Source organism: Crocodylus siamensis, chromosome 9 (assembly GCF_052110815.1).
Source record: "Crocodylus siamensis isolate JL-2025a chromosome 9, ASM5211081v1, whole genome shotgun sequence".
In the NCBI taxonomy this organism is placed as follows: domain Eukaryota; kingdom Metazoa; phylum Chordata; order Crocodylia; family Crocodylidae; genus Crocodylus; species Crocodylus siamensis.
In genome coordinates this window covers 35,652,515-35,678,300 of record NC_143403.1, presented here as the reverse complement: position 1 = coordinate 35,678,300, position 25,786 = coordinate 35,652,515, and the positions used below count along the sequence as shown (strand labels likewise).

The 25,786-nt window shown below is 46.4% G+C and overlaps 2 protein-coding genes across 5 annotated transcripts in view; one reads left to right on the top strand and one right to left on the bottom strand.

Annotated features, from left to right (window-relative positions):
• BBS2 (Bardet-Biedl syndrome 2) overlaps positions 1–6,403 on the top strand; it is a 38,992-nt gene extending 32,589 nt beyond the window's left edge. For all 3 annotated transcript variants that reach the window (XM_090063209.1, XM_090063208.1, XM_090063210.1), the window contains exons 13-17: positions 1,354–1,485; positions 2,669–2,806; positions 3,301–3,413; positions 4,247–4,395; positions 5,850–6,403. In XM_090063209.1, the coding sequence (XP_089919335.1) occupies positions 1,354–1,485; positions 2,669–2,806; positions 3,301–3,413; positions 4,247–4,395; positions 5,850–5,956 (639 nt within the window). In that variant the 3' untranslated portion in view covers positions 5,957–6,403. The remainder of the gene's footprint in view (positions 1–1,353; positions 1,486–2,668; positions 2,807–3,300; positions 3,414–4,246; positions 4,396–5,849) is intronic.
• On the bottom strand, positions 5,924–25,760 carry OGFOD1 (2-oxoglutarate and iron dependent oxygenase domain containing 1). 2 transcript variants are annotated; one of them, XM_090063212.1, is made up of 13 exons: positions 25,455–25,760; positions 25,221–25,366; positions 25,023–25,069; positions 24,048–24,148; positions 23,059–23,175; positions 22,440–22,531; positions 19,723–19,851; positions 19,196–19,309; positions 18,508–18,587; positions 18,100–18,377; positions 17,832–17,954; positions 16,738–16,796; positions 5,924–6,060 (listed from the first exon to the last, which is right to left on the bottom strand). In XM_090063212.1, exons 1-13 carry the CDS (start codon positions 25,612–25,614, stop codon positions 5,971–5,973), a joined length of 1,536 nt encoding a protein of 511 aa, XP_089919338.1. In that variant the 5' UTR covers positions 25,615–25,760; the 3' UTR covers positions 5,924–5,970. The 2 variants fall into 2 exon arrangements, with proteins under 2 accessions (XP_089919338.1, XP_089919337.1); XM_090063211.1 differs by lacking the exon at positions 5,924–6,060 and adding an exon at positions 10,946–14,002.
• Between the last annotated feature and the right edge of the window lie 26 nt (positions 25,761–25,786).

Here is a 25,786-nt window from a genome sequence, read left to right as displayed (position 1 = left end):
GCCTTACCCCTCTGAGTTCTGTCTCTCTTGGACATGTCTCTGGCTCTGGTTATAGGGGGCACCTCACAATCTGAATATTTTATCCTCTGAACATTCCTAAGAGACACAGAAGTGCTGTTATCCTCATTTTGCAGATGTGGAGACACAGAATGGCTAATTAACTTGTCCAAGACCAGATGGGGTGGGGGAGTCTGTATCAGTGCTGGGACTTGAACCCTGAACCCTCCCAAGTCCCCAGGTAGTGCCCTAACCACTAGATCCTCCTTCCTTTGTTAGCTTCCTGATTTTCCTCATTCTTGATCTAAAAAAATAGTGCATTTAATTGACAGCTTATAAAGCAGCAACCTGTTCACATTTCATGGGGCAAAAGAGTCAGAAATGAATTCTGTGCTTACCCAGTAATGTCCAGAGTTCTGGAAAGCTTGTTGTGTGTTGTTAAAACTTTAGTCAGCTTTTAGTTGTGTTCATAGGCAGTGGAAGCCCAGGGCTAACGTGACTTAGCCCCGACAAACGTAGGGCAGCAGTGGCAGTGTAGAGGACCACTGGGCAGCCCAGTTGCAGGCTCCAGGCAGCTGCAGCAGGAGGGGAGGGATGTGCACAGACAGACACGTAGCCAGGAAAATAGTGCCCAACAGGTAAGTCTGAAGGGGAAAGGGTGTGAGGGAGGGAAGGGGCATGAGGGGACCAGGTTGAGGCCCATGTGGTGAGGGAGGGAGTGGGGTAGGGGCTGGGGTGAATGGGGCCCCAAGAAGCCACATGTGATGCCATGTGCCTGCCGCTACTGGATGGGTAGGGGACAAGGCATAGGCGCAGCCAGTGCGTGGAAGGCATACAGCACTGCACGTGGCTCCTGGGCAATGGCAGTGGGGCAAAACCCCCCACACAAATCTGGGGGGTATGTGCCCCCTGTGTCTCTCCCAGGGTATGTGCAGCAGCAGGAGCCCCCTGGAGCTCCTGGATGAGCCATCTGTGGCTCTGTCCCATGACCTGCCCCGGCCTCTGCTCCACTTCCTCCCTCACTGCGGGGTCCTCAATCTGCCCCTTCCCCTTCAGAGACTAACCTGCTGGGCAGTGTCAGTCTGTCTGTCTGTCCGTCCATGTATGTAGAAGTATTTTTTAAGTTTAAGTTTTACTCCCCCTCCCCCCCCATAATGTTTTGTCCTTCCACCTGTGTTTGTGCTTTGTATTATAATAAAAAACAATTGAATTCATTAAATGGAGTAAAATCAATCATGCATATGATTCCAGGATACAGTGAACTAGGTGTTCTGCAGTCCTTGTATGTGTTTGTTGTATCACAAATACATTCCAGACATTTCTGGGAGTAAAGCGTGATGTGAATTTTTTTTGAAGGTTGTTATGTGGCTGAATCAGAGCTTTCTGTTGCCAGAAGATGCTGAGTTTCAAAGTGCACCCTTTCAAGTCTGTTTCACTTTCCTGCGTGATGCTGGGCAACTGTGCATAAAAATGAAACCCTGTGGGGAGGTAACTTTTTTACCTTTGTTCTACTGGGCTTAGTTCCTATCCAAATGTGAAAGTAAACATGCAGCCATGGTACAAAGTGGAGGAGAGAAGGGATCATTGTAATTTAGGAAAGTAGGGCTGGAAGGGCTCTCGTAAGATACAGTCCAGCTCCCTGCTCAGGGCCAGATCATTCCTGACTAAACCATCCCAGCCAAGTGTCTGTCTGTCTGGTCTGGCAGATTTCCAGGGATGAAGAGTCTGCAGCTTATCAAGGCAGCCTGTTCCAATGCTTGATCACCTTCATAGTCAGAAAATTCTTCCTAATCTTGAAACTAAATTTCCTTTGCTGCAACTTGAGTCCATTGTTCCTAGTCCTTTCTCCTGCCACCACAGAGAAAAGGCTATCTCCACCCTCTTTGTAATCTCCCTTCATCTATTTGAAGAGTGTTATCAAATCCCCACCTCAGTCTTTAGAACAGGAATAGGAGGAAGCAAGCTGTTTGCATTTCCTGGGCTCTTTTTTTGTGCTTATTCTCTCTTCAGCTGTGAATTATTGCCACAGCCTCAGAGCCTTACTGTTCCATGTGCTGCTACTGGATGGGCAGGGGAGAAGCCATAGGTGCAGCCAGTGCGTGGAAGGCATGTGACATTGCACGTGGCTCCTGGGCAGTGGTAGTGGGGAGTGGAAGTGCTAACATTTTAGGTGGGGCATTGTCCAGAGTATCTTCAGTTCTCTTTTCTGGGCATGTGATGCCTGTTTTACTATCTGGGAGTAAAATTCCAAGCCCAGTCAGTCTAATGGACGATACAGTACATTGTCTCTTCAGCTTTCTGAAGCAATGTATTCTTTTGGGGTTGAATTTGCCCCTGTGCAGAGGGCCAGCATAGATTTGAGGTGGACATAGCCCTAACAGGAAGGTACAGGGTACAGGTTAGCAGTACATGTCTCTGCACAGTGAGGTCTGAGCTCCCTCCAAACAGGAAAGCGTCCCCTGTATTACACTGGGCTCTGGATCTTGCCCATAGTGTTTAATTCTAACAATGTATATTATTGGAGTAATAGATGTCCCAGTGAAAATCTTGCCTGTTGATAGTATTTGAGGATTGGTTGAATACTCTGTAACATGAATCCTACTTAACAGTCATGGGAAGAGAGATTTTGGTGGTGGGGAAGTCTGAAACGTATTTTACTCTTGCCTGTTAGATTTCTGTCAGCACTGATGACATTGATCTAGCTGGCGATATTATCCAGTCAATGGCCTCCTTCTTGGCAATCGAAGACTTGCAGGTGGAAGCTGATTTTCCCACATACTTTGAGGAGCTGCGGAAAGTGCTAATTAAGGTCAGCTTCTAACAAGTGTTTCTAAATAGTGATTTTTGGATGGAGACAAGTCACAGGTAGGAAGTGAGTGGTGTGCATTGCTTGGCATCTAAACCTTTTGCAGCCTTCTGTCATTTAAAACTAAGGCTGTGGCTTGCCATATGTGAGAGTGGCAGTTTCCAAAATGGGATCTTCTCTTGCTTAGTGGTTTGTTATTTTGAAAATTCCCTTATTGTTTCAGCTATTACATGTGAAATTCAAAGCGCATCAAAATCACTGGGTTAGGACCAGGCCCTTATGTGAATAAGAAAGGTTAATAAATAGTGGAAGAACAGCAGTATCCCACGTCTTGCCAGCGGAGAAGTTATTGCTGCACTAGCAAAGGTACCCCAGGGGGCGGATAGGAAGTGAGGGCAGCGTATACTTTAGAGTTCAGCTCCGATGTCTCAGATCTTCATTAAATGCCTGTGGTGAAGGCAGGGGATGCTTAATTCATGAATGTTCATTCTTGATAGGTGGATGAACATCATACAGTACATCAGAAACTCACTGCTGACATGGCTGATCATTCCAACCTTATCCGGAGCATGCTGGTCCGAGCAGAAGATGCACGTCTCATGGGAGACATGTGAGCAGCTGTTGTCTTGCTCTGCTATATAGAAATGGTAGCATGGTATAAGTGTGGAGTGGGTACATATTAGTCATACCTGATCATTGTGGTTAACTAGAATTGTTGTCTCGGCTGTCCTCCTTTTGATCTGCCCCTTCTGGATCCTCCTGGATTCTTAACCTGTTCTTTTAGGTTAAGAACCAAATGGGTAGGAAAAGGGGGAGATGGAAACTGTAGCAATGATTCAGTTTGAGACTGGCACTGTGAATTAGCTCGCTATGAGGGAATGGTCAAGTTAGCAGTTAGGCTAGAACGAGTCTCTTGTGGCCAGAAGGGAGCAGAAGCTGGTTGAGGTGAGAAGAGGATGTTTCTTCTGTGAGTTTACAGAATGTTACTCCCCTTAGCAGCTTTTTCCTCCTGAAGCCAATGGCTAATGTACACCCTCACTCTTGCAAGAAGAAGCCTAGAGATCCACTGCAAATACTGATCATCCAGACTTACTCTTCTAAAGAAAGAAATTCCTTTTCTTAGAGCTGCCAGTCACTAATTAAGTATCAGAGCAAAAAGCTGATGGGAGGCATGAAAAAGAGAATGAAAATAGGGCACCTGTGTTGAAGTACTTAGTTTCTGGGTGTAAGTAATGAAGAATAACTGTCATGGTGAGAGATGCTTGTACTGGGTACCTGCGTGACTCTGTGTAGCCTTGTAGCTTCAAACACTTGAGAGAGCCAAGTAGCTCGGTCACTACAAGAACAAAATATTGTTGCCACTTTGACCTTAGTAAAACAAGAAATGTCTTTTGGTTTTCTTGTCCCTGGTGGTTCACATAACCCTTGTGTTTGCTCCCCCAGGAAAAACATGAAGAAACGGTATGTAGAACTCTACAATCTGAACAGAGACTTAATAAATGGATATAAAATTCGCTGCACCAATCACACTGAGCTGTTAAATAATCTCAAAGCTGTAAATCAAGCAATCCAGAGGGCTGGGCGGCTGCGTGGTAAGTGTGGGTCAGGTGTGGTTTGTCTAGGGATTCATTGGTTTTGGTCCTCCTAGTAGGAAGGGGCAAAGAATGACGCATCCAAGAGCAAACATAATGGTTGAAGCTTTATTGAAAGGCCAGATTAACTTAGTTGAGTTTGATCCAAGAACAAAATGGTGGAAATTTCCTTACTTGTTTTTCTGGTGCAGAGGAATACAGGTTTTCTGTTTAGACTGCAGTGTTACTTTCCATTTGCTTTAAAAGTATCTCTGAGCTGCTGTATTCCCTAATCTCAAAGGATCTAAAAACTACTTTTCAACTGTAGTGTAGATTTTGGCCCTAATCCTGCAAACTGCCCTAAATAGGCAAACCTCTGCATTGGCACAGAGATCAGCTTATGCACAACAATTGGCAAGTGTAAGGCCTGTTTTTAATGCCCAGGAAAATTTGCCAGGCTGGGTTTCATAAGTCTGAAGTACAGAAAACATATTAAATCTAACATATATAAATATAGTGTGAAAAAACAGCCAAGCTTCTTATACTAGAATACTTTCCAAGCCCTGTAATTTATTTGGCTGTCTCTCCTTGGAAAGTCATAAGCTCTGCCAATATCGACACAAACAAACTCAAATTTTATAGTGTACACTGAAAAGTAGAGCATGCAAAGAAGTTGCTGGGCTGAGGACAGAAGTTCATTGTCAAACCCAATTTGTTTTTCTACTTATTAGGTTGGAAGAAGCACCAGGTATGGTCTCTTGGTATTTCTGTTGCATTAATTACTTGCTAAGGACCCAGTGCTGAGTTACTGGGAACTGTAAATTCCCATGAAAGTTAGTTTGTTTATGAGTGCTTAGTGAAACTTGGGATCAGGACCCAAATGCAGCTTTTGGTAGAAGGAGAAAAGTAAGTTTTAAGCTTTTTGAGTGTAAATATTACTACCATAATTAAGACACAATTGTTAGTGTCATTTTAAAGCTAAATTGAATTTTTCACTTTTAAGTTTAAAGGAGATGCTATCATATTAAGTCAGACTCTGCAAATTTACCCAGACTACAATAACATCTAAAAATGATTGAAATTGCTGTAAATATTTTAGGTTTTACCATGGTTTACTTTTCTTCCTTTTGAATAATACTAGTTAGATTCACTTGTACTTCTATGAAGTAGCATTTTGCAAACTGAGGAGAATTTCTTGTTGAACTGTCCAGGAAAGTGCCTGCCTTTATTTTTGGATGGACCCCGTTCATCACAGCGATTATGCCAGCTAGATATGGACCTGTAGGCATCTGTGTAATACAAGAAAGAAAACCTTTTCCCCTTGCAATTAAAGTGAAGAAGAATTACCAAGTTTTAAAAAATGTATTATGAGAACCTAAATTTTCAGTGATCAGATGTGACTGGTAAGATCCCTTTATTGGCTTCTAGTTTCAGTTTTGGGATGATATTTTCTCTCTTTCTTGCTCTCTTTCCAGTTGGCAAACCCAAGACGCAGGTGATCACAGCATGTCGGGATGCAATTAGGAACAACAACCTAAACATGCTCTTCAGGATAATGCGTGTTGGTACTGCGTCTTGTTGAGAGAAGCATGGAGCTCATACTTCTAGACTAAAATGATTCTTGACCAAGAGACAGAGACATTGTAGTTCTTTCTCCTGTGCTGTTCCAAAATAATTACCTAGATGCTGGAAGGCAAAAGCACAGGGGTGATGTGATGTATAGCAATGTATAATGGAGCAATGCTGAAAAACAGTTAGTTCAATCTGCCAGCCCATTGTAGAATTCAGTAATTATTATAGATAGCTGTGTAATGAAGCTGGCAGGTAGGAAATGCTATTGTGGAGATTAAAGAATAGGACCAGCTATGGAGAAAGGGTTAGAGTTGTAAAATGCAGCCGGGATATTTGTGTAAGTCATTTGAGACAGTTGTATAATTCTGTAATATTTGTCTTAATGCAACCTATTTATGAAATGTATATATTTTATAGTTATGGTACCAATCTTTTCCATTAAAACAGAATGGGCAGACTTTCCCCATACTTGTGCTCAGTTGTGGGGATGTGTGCTGTTATGTAGTTGATAATGACACACCTCACACGCTTTGTTTTACAGCTGATGGTGTATTTTGTGAGCAAAGTAGCTAAATCAGAGAGAGAATGTAAAAAGCCAGAGGTGAAGTCAAGGATTTTTGTGGGTGGTAACTTTTATTGGATCAGCTGTAGAGTTGGGAGGGATAAGGACAAGCTTTTGGGCACTACTGTACCCTTTCTCAGGTCTGAGCTGAGGTGAGGGTGATATTTTAAACCAAACCCTTGGAATTACAGCCTAATAACTTTTGCTACTTGAAATCCAGGTCTGAGTTTCTGGGACTGTCTTTCATATTTAGTTACCAATTGCTACTATGTTCTTTAGTACAATGCTGTTGTATGCCACTGCTGCAGGAAGAGGCTGTATTTGTGGTAACTCTCAGTTTGTGGGCTAGATAAAGGCTGAGTTTTCAACCACTGCACGCCTAATTGGCTGTATGGAAGCAACAGAAAGTAACCCATGCTTAGCTTCTAGGCAGCCAGGAACTGTTCAGTTCCCTGAAGTCAATACTTGCGTCTTTCTTGGACTAGAGGACGTTCCACCTCCAGCTACTTTTCTGCTACTGATGAATGTAACATTGCATCCCATGGATGCGTAAGAAAAAATGGTGTGCCTCCAATAGATAAGATTTTTTAAAATAGTCTTAAAACAACACAGTAGGTTTTTGGGTTGGAATTTAAATGTGTTTAGCCCGTATACAGGAAGAAGCTGATGCATCTGATCAGTTATATCTTCAGCACCTACCCTCCAATGCCAAACAGCTGCAGGTCCAGGCAACCACTTCTTGTTTCTGCAGTGCTGTTCTTCCTTCTTTTAAAGTTCTATGCCAAGTTCTTGTTCGTTTTAGATCAGGGAATACCTTGTGGCATGTGCAAGCTCGGGGGAAATCCCAAAGCAGCCTTTCACTTCTTGTTAACAAGAGCAGACAGGGTTCTTTGGGTAAATGTGATATCTTTTATTAGACCAACTGAATAGTTGGAAAAATTGTTCTTTGCAAGCTTTTGGGCACAAACACTCTTCTTCAGGCATAGGGAGTCTGCTGGTGTTTGTGCTGGGTGGAATAGAAGTAAATATGCAAAATGCACGTCTGTGAAAATGCAAATACATGGCAGTGGAGATCAGAGGGAATGGGAGACAATAGGTGTGAGACAGGTAGGTTGGGGGGAAAAGAGGGGAATGTTGACCTGGTGATAGAATGTTGCTAGTAAAATGTAGAGAGTTTATCTGGGGTTATCAGATGGCAGGCAGGTTGTAATGTGCCAGAAATCCAATGTCTATATTTAGTGTATAATTTTTTTGTATCCAGTAGATTTATGAAATGAAGCTTGTAGGCTTGTCTACAAAAGGTGTTTCGTAAATTCCCATTTGAGAATTAGAACTGAGAGATTAGAGAAAAGGAGAGAGTAGTTGTCTTGTGAGAAGTGTGCACCCATAGGTAATTGGGTATTTTTGTCTTTGATAGATTTTTGGTGTGCATTCATTCTGGTGTGCAGTTGTTTGGCTTCTCCTACATACTTTCTATCAGGGCATTCAGTGCACTGGATGAGCTATATTACATTTCTGGAGGTGCAGGTGTAACATCCAGGAATGGTGATGGTTCTGTCATAGGATGTAGTTATTGTTGGAGTGGTGGAGATTGGATTTTGTCTCAGCATGGTCTAAATCCATTTGGTGTGCTTTGGGCCATAGTAAGTTTGCTTCTGGTGATGAGGTTGGTGAGGTTTGGTGCTTGTTTAAAGGCTAGGATGGGTGGTTCTGGAAAGATCTCTTTAAGAATTGGGTCTTCTTCTAGCATCGGTTGCAGTTGTTTGAGGATTTTCTGTATATGTTCCAGGGAAGGATGGTATGTCATAAAAACTAAATGTGTGTGATTATGTTAGCAAACTATTTTTAAAAGACAGGCTCTGGCTATGGGCAGAGGTAACTTTTAACCACATCAAAAAGGGCAGGGGAAATCACTGATTGCAGGTATGCATCTGCTGTTACACCGTAACTGCTACCTCTGCTTCTGTAGTGATACATGATCTAAATCTCTGTACATTTATTCTGCATGAAACCTGAGTGAAAGTTGCCATTAGAGCTGTGTGAAACTTCAGCAGCTGTTTTGTTTTGGAGGCGTTTCGGCTTGTTTTGGCACCCAAAACACTGAATCCGAAACTAAATGTAAGGCTCCAAAATTAAATGAAACCATCCAAAACATTTCAGAGATGTTTCAGAAAATTTTGGAGTTTCGGAGCCAGGCTTGCAGGGAAACAGAAACTAAGAGAAGGGAGGGGAAAGAGTGGGGGAAGGACTGCTCTGGTTTTGACATGTGTAGCTGGCCAGTGTCTGCAATCTATCCCCAAGGTCCCTTCCCATCCCAGTGCTTGGGGGCGGATGACGACGGACGGACTGCATGACGCTTCTTCCTGGCACTAGGCATGGGCTGCGCTGAGCACCGGTCCCAGCCGGCAATGGCAACCTGCTGTCATTCCGCACGCAGATCCGGGGGCCTGTGCCCCCCAGGAAGAGTCTGGCACAGCCCCAACCCCTTGGCAGGTGTGGGCCCCCAGATCTTCAAGCAGGATGACAGCAGGCTGCCTCTGTCAGCTGGGGCCAGTGCCAGTGCCAGCACCAGAGTCTGCTTAGTGCAGCCTGCACCAGAAAGAACCCAGTGCCGGCACTGGCTCCAGCTGGCAGCGACAGCCGGCTGTCATCCTGTGTGCAGATCCAGGGGCCCGCGCCCCCTGGGAGGAGTCTGGCACAGCCCCGCGGCTCTCCTGGGGGGCATGGGCCCCCGGATCTGCGTGCAGGATGACCGCATACTAATGTTGCCAGCAAGTGAAATGAGTTTTGCTTTGAAGTTTGAGGTGCAGTTTCAGAAACCTCTGCACCTATCTCCTTGAAACTTGTCAGGCCTCATGCCCTCAGAAGGGGGTACCATCCCTGCAACTTTCATCTGAATCAGGCAAGAAATGACAAAGTTATAGGCATGTTATTGATTCCCCATTATAGCCTATGGCCAAATCACCGAAACGGCATCAAAACTCCGAAACAGATTTGGCCCAATCAAAATGGAAGAGTGATCCAAAACACCGAAATGAATCTGAATTGAAACTTAGCTGTTTTGCACAGCCCTAGTTACCATGGCTTTTCAACACTTGTCTCTACAAGATCAGGCAAACCATACAATTGTTGGTCTTAATTGGTGCAATTGTTAGGAGTTCTGCTGTGTATCAATACTTACAACAAGGGATATTACTCACTAGCAGGTGTAAGAATTTACTGTGAACAATATTCTTGGGCAGCTTCTTAGAGCTGTCAGTAGTAGCAAGCCTCTTATTTGCAAGTGCTGAAAAAGAACCAATTGGCCATCTTTTACCACAGGGAGAAGAGAGCCTGCAGCATAGGAAATTAATTCTTGAAATTTGCTTTAATCCTAAAAACAGCCTTTGTCATTGATTCATTCCCTTCAGCATGGAGAACCATGCTGGTAGAACGCATAGATCTTTGTGTCATTTCAAATCAGCAGCAGTAGTTTACTGAACTCTGGTAAGAACCTAGTAGTCAATCACATTCTGCTTCATGTTAAAAGGGGTAGGTGAGCTAGCCATGCTGTTCTGAGCAACTGAATTATAACGTTTTGTTGTATTACAGTCACTTTGTTTAGTAAGTCTTGGGCTCTCTCAACTGATAAAAATATTCCTGTAGCTTCAGCCTCTCTCTTCTTCCACATAAGGACTCCTCTCATGCTTTCTTAGTTTTCTAGTTAGATGGTGAGAGAGGGGCTTGCTTTGATCAAAAGGCAACTCAGCCAACATTCTGCCTCCCAGATTCTGCACACCATGCACTCTCCTGCTGTAATGTTTTGTATATCTGTGGACAAGTAAGCTTGCTGAATTGTCCATTCTTGTTAAACGCCCAGTCCTGTGTTCTGGGGAAAGGCAGCAGATATGCCATTTTTCCTTTCTGGAGGAACAAGTTTTAAACTTGCTGTCTCTAACATGCTTCCTGCCAAAGGATGAGCCAGGTTACTCAGCAGGGCTCTTTACATTCTTCCCTGAAATAAAGCAGCTCTCAGAAAAGGAAAGATGACTACAGAATTCCAGCAGACTTGCACCAGAGAATCGGCATAATAGAACAAAATTGCCAGTGATGAGGCTTAGCTAGGGTACAAATACTTAACCGCCTTGTTTTCGTGCTTGCGAATCATTCCTCGGCCATGAGGTCTTATCTGAAACGGAGTAACCCCAACAAACCATAATGGAAAAGTAGCACACTGGTCAGTAAGGGCACACAGGCCTGGCAGTTGCATGACGCACTATGTTCCTTCCTGTCCCAGCCTACATCCATATCCCTGCTTATGAGAACAAGCTGTATCAGCCACTCCTGAAAATAATTTGACAATACTGCCCACAGAGCATAAATGAGCTTCTCCAGCCTGTTCCCTCAGCAGTTTCAGAAACCATGAATGCGAGCTCCCACCCAATCCAATGCCCCGTGCACATTTCAATGTCTTTATTTAAACTTCAGCATGGAAGAAAAAAGCAATTAGAACCAACGACTGACAAGAGGCTGTTGAAGCTGAACTGAACTAAATTTCTCTAAATTCTATGGATTGCTGCTCCTGCCTCAATTATAGATGGTTTCAGTGAACAAGAGATATAAAGTCAGACTCCTATAAACATACGTGTATGAATGAAGGTTTTTTGTGGTGTTTTTTTTTTTTACTGCTCTCCAATTTAGTCTATGATCATACTGCTTTATCTGGCTCCATAATGAAGTGTTCTTTTTTGTTTTCAGCTCCTTGGCAGAACTGTTTCCATCTCACCCTAATGAAATTGCTACATTGCCAAATGCTTGAATTACCCAGAAAGCCATTAGTGTTCAGTGCCAAAAGCTGGAGTCTACTATGGCTGCAGTGGAGGAATCTAGTGGCCAGAAGCAGCCTTCTTTTAATGTAATTGGTCTTAGTGTATTTTGCCTAAGGTTTCACCACCATCACTGTTCTACTGCTCTCATTATGCCCTGCTTGAATCACTTCTTTGTAAGTTTTGGTTCTTCCTTTACATCATCCTTGCTTCCTTTTGGGTATGTGGATGTTTCATAGTGGTAGTATCTTTTCCCCTAAGGGTCACTCTTCTTTACAAGTAACCCTGATTTCAAATCAAAGTTCTTAACTGAAGACCCCTGACTACACAATCTGTAACATGAGGGAGGTTTCTGTTGGAGAACTGACTTTGGTAGGGAGGGAAAACAAAGATTTCTAATCCAGCAGTTCACTTTATTTACACTGCTAGGCACTGACCAGAGACAGAACTTTCCATAGGCCTACATAGCAAAAAAGTGTATTTCTGGAGGGTATGGCTAGTATTTGGAGACCTTGACAAATTGGAGAATTAGACTAAAGAAATCTCATGAAGTTCAGTAAGGAGAAGGCAAAGTCTCCATCCTTAAAGGTTTTTAAATCTTTTGGCTTGGATGAACTAGTTGGGGATCATCCTGCTTTGAGCAGGGGACTGGACTAGATGACCTCCTGAGGTGCATTCCAACCCTAATTTTATGATTCTAAATTGTGGGGCTGTGTCTTTACAGTAGCATGCTTTCCCAAGAAGTGTAAAATAAAACTAGGGTGAGCTGTTGATTTTTATTTCCAGTCCCACTGATCTAAGTCCAGTATTGGTGTGGTTGTTGCACTAGGCTCTAGGCACTAAAAAAAACTCAGTCCAGAAGCAGGCTGCAGCAGTGTTTGCTGTAGGTAACCCAGCTAGATGCTGTTCCTTAAAAAAAAACCCATCTACTGCAAGAGCACCACATAGTGAGCCGCTTATATCTCACAGCTGGCACAGCACTTCTGGAAGAGATGTAAGTGCATCTAGCACGCAGGCAGCTGGATGCACCAACTTACTATAGTGAAGTCACTTAGTGATTCCATAGCTGATGAGAAACTAAAAGGCTGCTGTGGTACAAGAAGTACGTGCAGTTGGAAAGGCAAAAATAAGCTTTGGGCCCACAGCCTCAATTGGAGTTATGTGCCTAACTCATTTGGGTTAATCATCTCAGTACTTCTGAGGATCTAGATTAGCCCTTGAATACACTCAGGGACCTGGGAAGAGGTTCCTGGAGATAGAAAACCATCCTAAGGTCAAGAATGGTTGACAGGCCCTTCCTTACCTCTACCCCATCCAGGCTTTAGCATTAATGCAGATACTACTTAGACCTCTTTCCTAGACTATTACAGTGCCCTCTGCATACACAAAGAATGCATGTCGCTGTATTCTTTGCACCAGTGCAAACAGACAGGAGTGGAAGAGGAAAGCTCTCTTCTCCGGTACTTAAGACTGTGAGTTCTTTGGGAAAAGGCTGTTCATCTTGTGCAGTGCACTGTACTCAGGGGAAAAAAAATGACCCAAGTTCTCAATGACAGCTTTCAAACCTCCCCTTCTCCCAGCTACCAGCTCTGCCTGAGGAAAACGTCCCCATTTTTCTATATGAAAGGTGTGAAGCTCTTTACAGAAATTTTTGCACAGAATGTATCCATTTGGCAGCCAGTGCTAACTACTATATTATGTTTGTGTATGTGTGCATACACACACACTTTGAAATTCAGAGCTTCAGAACAAGCCTGGCTCTTTGACAATAGATTACAGGCTTGCACTGCAAACTTGGGTGATATAACTGCTTTCATTTCCTCCTCTGCTTTTGGCTGCCATGTCTTTGGGGTTGTAGGAAGCCACAATTTGTAGCACAGTGGATACATCTACATTTGTATTAATGCACCTTTGCTACTGCACATTAAATTTTGTACTGCTAATATGAACTACTATATAAATGTGCAGCAGCAAAGGTGCAGTTTTTTCATGATGCTTGATATGTGGTAAACTAATTCTACTGTGCATTAATGTATACTAATACTGTATATTAATGTATTACTGCATTACTGTGCAGTAATGTACTTTTGCTGTGACATGCTAATATACAATAGAAATTAGTCTACACATTAAATGTCTTGTGTAGATGCACCCAGTGAGTTGAAAACTCATTCTGCTGCTCTATTGCCATAATGTGAGTTGAAAATCACATACAGGAGCTATTCAGACCTACAGGTGTTAGGGATGCAATAGACTCCCTGATTTGTAGCCAGGCTAGCACAGTTGAATGAGTAAGGGAGAATACTGGACAGCAGGACACTAGCTTTCCACTCATTACCACCTATGCATAAGGTCACTTGGATGCCAACAGGATGACAGCTTGTGCAGTAGGGTCAAGTTTGCTCTTCTTCTGGCTCATCCCTGCATTACAGGTGCATCCATTAAGAAGCCAATCCAGGCAACTACTCAAATCCAGTTTGACACCATCAAGCCATTAATTTTCAGAGGCTGGTCATGCACAGAACTGTCACTCATAGTAGACGAAAGAGAAATCCCAGAATCCAGCATTGTTTGGATGCTTTTTCAGATGCTCCAAGCTACGGTGATTAATATACTTCACAAATTTCAAAGTCTCTTTGTCCCTGTAAACTAAGGCCAAGCAGTTGTTCTCTGGATTCACAGTTAGCAGCTAGAACAAACAAGACAGATTGAGGAGAGGTATATTTTCAGAATGATGACTTAGAAATATTATTCAGAGAACCAGCAACAAGGTAAGTCTCAAAAGACACTTGGAGAAGATCACGAAAGCTTGTAAGCTCATTACTGACCCCATGCAGGACTCAGAGAAGAGCTCTGGCCTACGTCAGAAAATGTGGGATGCAGCATGTCTGCAATAAAAAAACCCACCAGCTGATAGATACTAATATCCAAAAAACTAACTCATCTAAAAGAGTCCTAGCAACTATGGAAGTCCATGGAACCAGACCTATGTTGTGGCAGGAGCCATATAATCCCACAAGAGCTTACTCTTTAAAGCAAGTACCACCCAAACAGGTAGTTGAGGGCAGGTTTAATAGCAGCCCTCAACTACCTGAAGGCTGGTTCCAAAGAAGATAGAGTTAGACTGTTCTCAGTAGTGGTGAATGACAGAACAAGAAGCAAGCTGCAGAAAGGGAAGTTTAGGTTAGATATTAAGAAAAACTCTAACGGGTAGGAAAGCACTGGAACAGGTTATGCAGAGAGGCTGTGGAATCTCTACCCTTAGAGGTTTTTAAATCCTGGGTAGACAAAGCCTTGGCTAGAGTGATATTGTTGGGGATAGTCCTGCTTTGAGCAGGGGATTGGACTAAATGACCTCCCGAGATCCTTTCCAATCCTAATTTTCTATGATATTAATCATTGTACACACAAAGTGGAAAGCAATCTGTTGCTCCACAGTCCTGGGGCTTAGTCCTGCAGTACACTGTGAATGGGAACAGCAAGAAGAACCTCAAGGCAGTTTTAAAACAACTAGCCAATTGCCCATCAAGAATGATAGCGGGGGGGGAGCTGGGATGGAGTGCTGCCATCTAATGCCCCACGCTGCTGCTGTTCTGCCTCTCGCAGGGAGTGGGGTGGGGTACCCGAAGTTAGCAGCACTGTCTGGTCCTTGGTGCAGCTTTGGAATCAAAGCAGCACTCTCCCATGCTTGGACCACTCTGATAGCTGTTGCCATTAGTCAGAGTGCAAATAGTGTTTACAGACAGACTTAGGCTTTTATAATACTAGAATGCTGGAGTAGAAGAACCTCTTTAGAAATAGTTGTCCTGACTGATTAGCAGGGATCCTGGTTTTCCCTGCTTAAAAAAAAAACACAACAAAAATCCCCCCTGGCAAATTCTCTGATTAAAACCCCACCCCCTAAATTTGTAATAAAAATTAAAGGCCCCCCACAGGACCTGCTAGTGCCCCTCACTCCCTGCCACAGCCTCCCCAGTCCTGCTTGGGCCCTTTACTCCCTCAACAGCCCCTCATATGCAGGCACAAACACATGCAGTCCAGCAGGTAGGTGCATGTGGGGGAATGGGGGTAGGGGAAAGGAAGCAGTTCGGGGTACAGATAGAGAATGGGGGGGGTTGGGGGGAGGAGTGCATCTCTGTGCCTGCTGGGGGTGGGGTGTGTGGCGCAAGGTCAGTGGCGCCCCTTTATGGGCCACATATGTGCTGCATGGAGGGGGAAAGCTCACGTGAGGGCCACCACCACCGCTGATGGGGGCTGAGGGAGCAAGGATGTGTTGTGAGGGGGAAGACATGGAGTGTCTGCTGTCTGACAGGCACTCCCAGTGGGGCTTTCCCCAACACCTGCCCTTTCCTCAGCTTGAACGGGCAGGCAGACAGGCAAAGAGGTGGGGAACAGAGTGCGCCCCGGGGTGCAGCAGCAGAGGGGCAAGGGGGACTGATGGCCCCCTGCGTGGCCCCCCATCTCAGGTCACTCTGTGCCCACTTCCAGGAGCAGGGCTGGGGGGTGGGGGTGAGGGCAGCAGTGCCCCTCTGCGAGTTGCACATGCCCTGCCTGGCTGGGAGGAGGGGGATGCAAGCCGTGGCCACTAGCACCACTGCACCGCCACACCTTGCGCCACATGCCTGTGGCTGGAAAGCTGCAGGGGACATGGTGTGGTAGCAGCTGCCTCTCCCCTGGCTGGGTGGGCGTGTATAGCTTGCAGAGGGTCACTGCTGCCCTTGCCCTCCCCCCAAGGCCCTACTCTGGGCAAGTGGTGTGGGGCGTGGCGGCAGCAGTGCAGTGGCCCCCTCTGTTTACACATGGTGGCCGCCAACACCAGTATACCGCCACGGCTGCGCCCTGAGCCACTTGCCCAGAGCAGGGGTGAGGGCAGGTACCCTTGTGGGCCTCACATGCCTGTCTTGCCAGGGGAAAGGGGGTTTGCATGCGGCAGCCGCAACCACAATGCCATACCCCGCATCCTGTGTAGTTTTCGTGCCACTGGGTGCAGGCCAGCGGTGTGGTGGTGGTGGCAGCCGTGGCATGTGAGCTCCCCCTCCCCCCTGGCCGGGTGGCTCATATGTTGTCTGCACAGAGGCAGTGCTGCCCTCGCCCTCCCTGGCCCACCACCGCTGCTCCTGGGAGTGGACACGGTGTAAGCCAAGGTAGGAGTTAAGACCCCTAAGGTAGGAGCCAGTACCACTTCCCTTGGAAAGCACTTTTGCACCACTTCCCTTCCCAGCCTTTTTGGAAACAGCTCTTGCAAGCTGGAACTCAGCCAGTCTGCAGAGCTCTTTTCAAAAGAGGGAAATCTGCGGATTTTCCCTTTTTTCTCCAATTCAACTGGGAAGTCCATGGTTTTCTCCATTTTTCTGTGGGAAACAGAAAACCCGGATCCCTGCTGATTAGCAAATCTGTGAAGAAATTAGCTCGCTAACTCCTTACCTCTTCATCTTCGCCCTTAGCAATATAGGAGGTGAAGCCACCGTATTCTGCATCCCAATCTGAGCGAGAGACAGAGAGTGAATGAATGAATATCAGCTGGAGGGCTAAACAATCCTGGCTTCTCCTAAGGGCTAAAGTACCTGCACCTTGAATTCCCAAATTTTGCCGCTATTAGTTTGTCCCTAGTTTGCTTATTGCCAAATATTTTCATTCAGAGATGCAAATTTGAACACCATCGCCCACTAGTACCAAGAGGCATCCCCAGACTCCCTGTATGCCTAGTGGGTTACTGTCACCCCATTCCGTACCTACAACTCCACAATGGAGTCTAAGGTTTTAGTTGAAAATACGGTGGACAGCTAGAACAGGTTAGGTTGCTCCAGCAGTGGGCTCACCATTGGCTCTGGCCCCAGCTTCCTTTAGGGTTGTTAGCAGCTGTCCAAGATTACAAAATATTTGATTACTTAGGCCTAAGTTTCGGGGGATGTCTAGCTGGAACCCAGGTTCACTAAGCAGAAGGGACCCAACCTACCTCAAATCACTTGATGCCTTTGAAAAAAAATGGGGAGGAGGTTATGTATTATGGCTTTCAGTCAGGGATGGTGACCCGAGCTAAACAATAAGGAAGCAGCTCCTCTGTACTCTTGCCTCTGGATTCACAACCCCCACCACTGCTGCTCTGAGTGAAGAGTCCCAGAAAAGTTCCCTGAAACATTTCCCACCCCCTACCCTCCCTGCCATTACATAGTCAGCTAGAGGAACTGCAAGTGGCATCCTCTCTCAGAGCACCACCTCATGGTCTATGGAACAAAAGCACCTGTTTTGGAAGTGAATCCTGCATTAGCACTTGGCAGCACAGACTACTACTGGGGCCTGATTTGGCTCTGCCACTCAAAACCTGCAAATGACTGGCTGCAGAAGCATTTGGTAATGTTACATAGGTCTAGGGAGCAGCAGGGAGGAGCCTTCCCTTTAGAGAAGAGGTGGAGTGATTTGGCAGTTTTAAAAGTAACAGACAAGGCCAGATAATTGTAAACCCCTTTTCTTCCCTCTTGGCTGAGGCTAGTGAGAAACTCTGGGTCTCTCCTACCTACCTTCGCAGCCACAGAAAAACATCAGGTCCAGGGCAAACTCTGTTGCTTGGGTGTCATGGACTAGAGTGTAGCAACCATTCATCCACTGTCTCAGCTCCCCCACACAAGTAGGGACACTTGAGCCTAGAGGAGGGAAGCAAGTATGTGAACAGCTAGGCTGCAGCAAGAGGCTACACAATGGGACATTGATGGGAATGTTGTCATTGCCCCTGTTAGGACAAGAATATCACATTTGGTCTTCAACTTGGAACCTGCTGCTTTTACTTACTGTTCTGTGGTTCACCCTCAGCAGTTTTGAGGAAGTTTTCCAGCTGGCCTCTTTGATCAGCGTTGCCACTGGTCTCTCCTTCCTTAGCCCTGGAGGAGTCATGACCAGCAGAGTCTGCAGCCCTCCCCTCTTCTCCCTCCTCATCAGAGGAAGCCAGGAAGTGCAGCTTTAGACCCGTGAAATTAGAGAGTAGCAGGAACAAGGCCTCAGAGCGGAAGAACTCCAAGCAATTCTTCAGGATGTCTGGAAGGCTCCCCTCCTCAGCCACCTCATAGCATCTGAAAAATAGCGGGGTTGCAAGAGGCAGGTAAGGATTCACTGTTCACACTTCTGGGGAGAGATGTGCTACTGCAACCTTAAGGCAGAATGCAGGTGGCCTAGTTAACTAACAGCTTAGCACAGCCCTACCTTTTATTGGGGGGTCCCCGTCTCGTCCATTTGATGTCTTCTTTCTCTAGAGCCTCACACACCAACTGAAATTTCTCTCTCTACGAGAGAGGCACATGGAAGAACTCAAACACCTTTGCTTCCCACAATTTCCTAGCATGCTAACAGCAACTACTCAGTGCTCCCGCTCTAGGCACCACAACGTTGGTTCTTTGAACCATTACTCCCTGCATCCAGAGGCAGGAGAAATGATTATGGTTGTTCAGTGCCCTTTACAGTTTGTATTGAAAAGTTCTAAGTAGGTGTGACAGGCAAATTCTCCACCCACTTGTATAGGTGAGAGGTTACCTGCATTATACAGGTCCTACAGCACAGTCACTCTTGGTTACATGTCTCATGCGTGGCATGGAAAGGTTCTTGCTGCTAGCATGAAGAGGAGGCGGTTGGAACAGTGCTCGTGGTTCTCACTGTGCATCTCTGTGCACAATGTGAACCACAGGCTACATAACAGTGCCAGGCATCTGTGTGGGTAAGTGTTCACCCTACAGTTCCTCTATTCCTGCCTGAACAAAGCAGCTGGTGCTCTAGTCCTCAGCCATACAAATGGGCACCATACCAATCACCATGCAATCCCTGCCAGCTGTGACTTGCAGGACAAGCCCACATAGAAAACATCATTCTTTGTATTCAGCTTGTTTCCTGGACCCACTTTAAAGAAATCCTTCAGGAAAGTCTCTGATCGATCCTCAAATTCCTCCTGGATCTGAGCTTGGGAAGCCATGTCCAAATAAACAGGATTGATCCAGTTGTACAAGATTTCATGCTGAAACAGAACCAGAGCTTTAGTGTGAATGCTGGATATGAAGTTACAGAAATGATGGACTCCTTCCCCTTCCCTCCTCACTGAACAACCAGAAGGCTTCAGCTTACCCCCATCTGTCCATGACATTTGCAATAGACCATTCACCAGAATCACTAAAAATGAAAGCTCCTGAATTCTCCAACTAACTACTACTACTACTACTACTACTACTAAGACCGTGCTCCTTCTTGGCACTTTTGAACCATGATCTCAAAGCCAACAGATGTACAGGGAAAAGGAGAAAGATGTTAAGCAACTGTACACAGCATGCTGAGGAAAACAGGGGAGTCCCAAAATACAGGGGAACTACCCCATTGATTGTATCCCTTCTGTAGTATCCTGCAAACATGAATGAATAAATACTTTCTGCTTACATCATAGGGGACGTGTGGGCTTCGTGGCAAGGGGGCTTCAGTGTAGCGGGGAGGCCTTGCCACTGATGGACCATGAAACCAGCCACTCACAGACAAGCGGCACTTCTCTTTGGACAGGACTTCTGATACCTGAAAATAAAAAGTAAAGAACATGTTACCATTAATGTTATGGTGCACCTGGGGGGATAGAGAGGATGGGGCAGCCGAAGGAAGCATCCTGTTGCACTGGATGCTGTACAGACCCAGAAGTAAGAGGTGAATCCTGACCCAAAGAGCAGACAGAAAAGGCAGACAGACAAAACATAATACTTCTCACTTTGCTGATGGCAACTGACATACAGAAGTTGCACGATTTGCTCATGCCTGCATCTGAGCCATGTGCCACACCCAGCTCTCTTGAATCCCAGTTCAATTCCTAAGCACCCACCCAGCCAGGGCATGGCTGCTGCCCACAAGGAAGAGAGGACACACCCTTTACCACTTACTGGAATCCTCTCTCCCAGAATCTGCAAAATATGTTTACCAGGGTTATTCATGCAACACAACATGCATAGGTGCTATGGGAAGAAGTTGCAGACCACAGGCCATAGCCACATAGCAGCAAACCACAGCTGTTTTGGTTTCTAACTTTTAAGTGCTATTGAACCGCTGCTTGTCAAAACAGCTGTTTTAGGCACTCAACCAAGGGGCAAAACTTTATCATTATGCTTAGTCTCAAGCACTCTTCTTCAAATTAAATTTCTCATTCGGCAGTGGGGGTTGTGGATTTTTGCATTATGACTGAGTAGCATTAGGTTTGACACGCAATAGTCAGACCAATGTGGACAGGAGCAAAACTGGTTAAAGGATTAAGTCCATGTTCCAGTATATTAACAAGGAAGGCTGGCTTGTGATAAGGGTTGACATCTGGTAGTGTGTTATTCACTCCTGTGACACCTAAAAATGCTTTGAATTATTATTAAAACTCTTAACTAGAGAGCAGAAAAATGTCCCCCATATGCTACAAGCAGCCTAGCAGTCTTCTTGCTAGGCATCCAGGGCTGGGACCATGTTGTACTAGGAGGTCTTGGATAAAAGTTCTCTTCCAAACCAGGAAAGCTGGACCGAGATCCAGAGACACATTAGGAAGGAAGGACAGGATGCTCCTTGCTGGATGTTTAAAAAGAAGGATTTTTGCTGGCTTGTCTGTACGTGGCCAGCCAGCCTGCTGTCATTTATTGACAACAAAATGACAGTTAGATTTAGGGATCACAGATGCTCAAGGGAATTCAATATCTGGAAGCCTGTGATTAAGATCACTTTCAGTGAAGTCAGTTGAGTCTTAAATGCCTGTGCTAACAGCAGAGCCTGGATATGGTACAGGATGATACTAATACTCAGGATTAAGTTTAAGTTAGCTGGAGGTGATTGCAGGGCTAAGGGCATGGACAGACGAATGATTATACTACTTTACAGATTGGGGTTGGGGGGAGGATGTATTGATTGTGAATGCATGTCAACTAATCCACTGCACCTCCTTCATCTGTCTGTTTATATCCCACAGTATGTGAAACACTTCCATTTACTAAGGGATACAACAGACATACAAAACAACCAGAGTGGATTCAGTTGAATGCATTGTAAGAATCTCCCATTTAAAAGCAATGCAATTATTTACTCTGTCCACGCCTGCAGTTATGAATGCACAGGGCTTTATATGTCTTCAGTAAGCTGCCAGCTGACAACAGCTCAGGGAATGGCCAGCAGGGATTTCTGTTATTTATGTCACCCTTACTTTATCATGTTAGATTTTGCTAAAACCCCAACCCATTCAGCTGAGCATCTGGCTAGCTTTTGAGATCATTCCTATTGGTGCTCCCCCTACCCTTCTTCCATTTGTTGCTACCTTTATATTATTAGCACACTCAAATAAATCAGAATCTATAATAAACAAAGCCAGGGCCAGCATGTCACTTGGGGAATCTGTACAGAATGGACAAAGCTGGAGTCAACATGCTACTCAGAAAGTTCTTACAGTCTGCCTGTCTTCTTGTTGTTCTGTAGCCTGATCCCCATTAGGAACCCCCAAGTATCTGTGGAAATAAATTTAACCAGGGTCCTAACTTGACTAAGAAAAGAGACAGAGACCAGAGGTGCTGATACTGCTCATTTCAGAAAAATGATATAAGAAAATCCTGCCTGCCTTGTTTTCGTCTCGATATATTAACCTGTGTGCGGATGTTAGTTTTCTTTTCTCTCTGAAAACCAGAAACTGATAACCGTTCCTATAAGCACATTTCCCTTTTCTTTAAGTAAACTGCCTGTGTGTGTCAGACCAGTGATTTACTCCTGTTTGCTTCTCCAAGGTCATATTTTTTTTCTCTCTGTCTTAAGTATAAACATGCCTGTAAACTTACAGAGTTCAAGAATTCCTTTGAAACAGACAAGTGGGTGATTCCCCTTGCTGTATGGAATTCTCCCTGTGATCACAGTATGGCCCTAAATAAAGAAAAGCTGGCTCTGTCAGTTCTGATTCAACCACAATGCGAAGTTTGATTTCTTCCACATATTTAACAAGGTTAGATTAGACAGGACACTGACTTACCACCCTGTTACAAGTCAGATCATAAGTTCACGTGGCTAAACAATGGATCCCAGTTGTGATGGTTACCTTACAACCCTGAGGTACTACTAGAATGAGCATTTATAATGATCATGCTCAAAGGGTAGCTCCTCACCTGGTGAAAAGAGACTGGAGACACTTCAAAGAAGACCAGGGAGTTCCATGAGGGGACTAATGACTTGACAACCTGCAGGGGTTGAACGTGCTCTGAAATGGAAGAAACCGCGTGTGCATGTTATGGTTCTACTAGAAACTCCCACAAAAGCCTAGATCCAGAACCTTTGGGATTGGTTGCTCCTGCTGGCTACACAGGATGAGGCTCCAGAGAAAGACTACAGTGCAACTCCCTCCCACCAGTGCAAGCACTTCCCCTTGCATGATTTCACTCCCAACCACAGATAACACCAGGCAGAAATGCAGCTCTTGGCATCACCCTTATGCTGCCACCCTTCATAGCAGTTGCTCAGACACAAAGGATCTGTCTTCATTTGTACAGTCAACTGCAGTGCTCTTCCTTAAATTCTCAGCTGTCACCCAAGAGTACAACCTTGAGCGACTGCTGCAGCCCTTCTTCTGAGCAGCCCACACCTCATCCTGTCCTCATTGACAAAGCTGTGCATCCTCACCCTGCCCTGTCACTTCCCAGGCATTTGCGCATTGCTGTATAAAGACAGACAAGCTATCAAGCTTCTCAAGCTCTTCCTTAAAACAAACACCTGGCATCAAGGTCCTACCATCTGCACTGTACAGGTCCAGGGTGCCTCCATCACTCTTCTCCCATGGTGGAACAAGGTACAGAATGAAGGCGATTCTCCGCCCCTCCAGCTCATCATCATGGCACAGCAGGACATCTGCAATCACAAATGTTTGCATCTCTGGCATGCTCTGGATTTGTTTCAGTGGCTGTTTCCCTAACTAAGCCTGGTTGCTGGGAGGGATACAGGAAGGAAATCCAACCCCTTCTCCAGAGCTGCATCTTCACCTGGTCCCAAATCAAGCCAATTCCCAGACCCTGGAGGAAGAATTTCCTTTGGATTCTATTGCAGTGTTACTGCATGGACCAGTCCTCCCAAGTATGTCTAATATTTTTCCACATCCTTCCTCTTGTAGTTACTCAGAGAAGAAATCTCTCAGCTCCACATGCTCAAATCTTCAGTTGTATAAAATGCCCTCTGAGCACATTCACGGATGCTGAGGGCTACTAGTGACTGCAGGCCTCTATCTGCAGAGCCTGGACAGCATGGGCAAGAGCTTTTTTACTCAAGATGTTCTTGTTAAGTCACCAAATGTGACTTAACCCTACCCTTCAGGAACCACCACCAAGAGGAGTTTAGTGGTCACAACCCACTCAGCCTGGGTCGGCAAAGCCAGCCAGCCCATAAGATGAGATATGATTATCAGACACTGGAATCTTAACTGTTGCTTCCAGACCTTGAATTCCCTGCTGTACTGCATAAACAGACAGGATCCAGGGAGCCCCTGGTCTGTCTGTATTTCTCCAAAGACCTGGAAGACTCCCAAGTATACTGGGCCCCAGTTTAAACTACTATGAGCAGAAATATCCAGCCCAAAAGATCTTCTCCATTTTCTTCTTGCTTGAGTCGTTGCTTTGCTGGAAAACAGCTCTGTGGTGCGCTAGGAAGCCTTTGTTATTGGGGTTCTCTGTTGCAATATAATGCTTTTTACCCCAAAGAAACTTTGAGAAGACCTGCTGCTAGCTCACCTGTATATTCATACTTGGCACAGGACAGGTCAATAGTTGGCTCCAGCTCAATCTGAGTGACAGCAGAAAGCCACGGCCGGAACTCATCAAGCAGAACTTTCCTAAGGGGACAAGCACAGGGTTGCTGGGACAGGCGTCACCCTCAGCTAACAGCCTGGAGTACACTGCCAAGGGTACAGAGCCCAGCCTTAGACCTACTGTGTTATAGCTGTGGGGTGATGACAGAGAGAGCGAGCGTTCTGCATGCATGAGCAACCCTACACTGGGGGTTCCCACCCCAAAGCTGCAGCCTAGAGCCAGTCTGCAAAGGGTCGGCTGCTAGTGTGCAGGAGGGCTGTCTGCTGAACCGGAAGTAACTGCAGACCAGCAAACCACAGAATGGAAGTGACTGGCATGCTGTAGACTGGCAGCCAACCCTTTTTTATACTGACTATAAAAAAGGGTTGGTTACCTGCCCACTGCTGGTCCACAGTTTGCCAGTCCATGATCACTTCCGGTCTGCAGCTTGCTGGTCCTCAGCCTAAAAATGCTGGGAACTTCTGCCCTGCGCTACCCGCATGAGAAGAGAGAGCGGCTTCGCTCATGAGAGCACTTCAGCAACAAAGCAGTGAGGGGGGAGATTCCAAATGTCCAGCATGAAGCATCAACAGCTGTTCCAGAGTGAGGAAAAAGGGGTTTTCCGCAAAACAGAGCAGAAGTGAGTCCAAGTTCTGGAGAGGACTGTTTTATTGCTTACTTAAGCACTGTGCCTTTTTCTCCCTTTCTGAAATGTTTCTTGGGACAGTATCCAAAGGAGGGGTTCTTGTGTAATGACAACAGCTTCAGGCAAACAAAAAACCAACATCCAACCAACCAGACCAACATCCTCGTTAGGTTTGTGAATGTGGAGGGAAGGGAAGGAGAAGTGGTTCATTCTGAAACAATGGGGAAAGCCCTTCCCCCCGCCTCAGCTGGGCCAAAGCTCGCAGCCGTTACCTGAGTGCGGAGACGTGCGGTTCCTTCCGCTCCTTCAGGTCGTCAGACTGGGAGAGGGCGGAGAAACAGGAGGCGGTGTCGGGCGCGGTCCGAGGCAGCGGAACGCCCCCTCCCCGCCCCGCCCCAGGACGCGAGACCCCTGCCCACCGACCAAGCGGCGAGCCGCTGCCCCAGACCCGGCGGGGGGGGATGCGGCACCTGCTGGAAGCGGTAGAGGTCGTTGCCGCGGCGGCGCAGCGCCACGTCCAGCAACTCCTCGCGCAGCTGCTCCGCGAAGCCCCCGCCGGGCAAGAAGTCCGTGATGACGGCATGCGGGAAGGGCACGGGGGCCACGGCCACGGCCTCTGCGGGCAGAGCGCGGCGCCAGCGTCAGCCCCGGCCCGGCCCGGCCCGGCCCCAGCCCCGCTCCCCCACGATCCCGCGCCCCGGTACCGTGAACCAGCGGCTCCCCGCGGGCCCAGGCCGCCGCCGCGCGCTCCACCAGCGCCCGGTCGCGCAGGGCGGCGGGGAGCTCCGCGCGCGCCTCGCGCTTGCTCCGCTTCTTGCCCGGTGCCTCCTGTGCTGCCTCCCACGGCCCCCGCCGCCCGCTCATGCCTGGCACGCGGGGTGGCCGCGCCGGACTACCGCTCCCGTCGTGCCCCGCGGCTCCAAGACAGCCAACGGGAGCGGGGCCCAGCTCCGAGAGGCGGCCGGCAGGGGTGGGCGGGGCCGCGTTATGGCAGCCAATGGAAAAGCTCAGGCGGGTTGTGCAGCTGCAGGGGTGG

Bases quoted from the DNA above. Each gene is read 5' to 3' on its own strand.
- OGFOD1 (XM_090063211.1), bottom strand. From the start codon at position 25,614: ATGAGCGGGCGGCGGGGGCCGTGGGAGGCAGCACAGGAGGCACCGGGC. The intron at 19,310-19,722 runs GTAAGCAGAAAG...GTTCTGTTTCAG, and splicing joins GCCCACACGTCCCCTATGAT to CATGAAATCTTGTACAACTG. The intron at 18,378-18,507 runs GTAGGGCTGTGC...GCTATTTTTCAG, and splicing joins CGGGGACCCCCCAATAAAAG to ATGCTATGAGGTGGCTGAGG.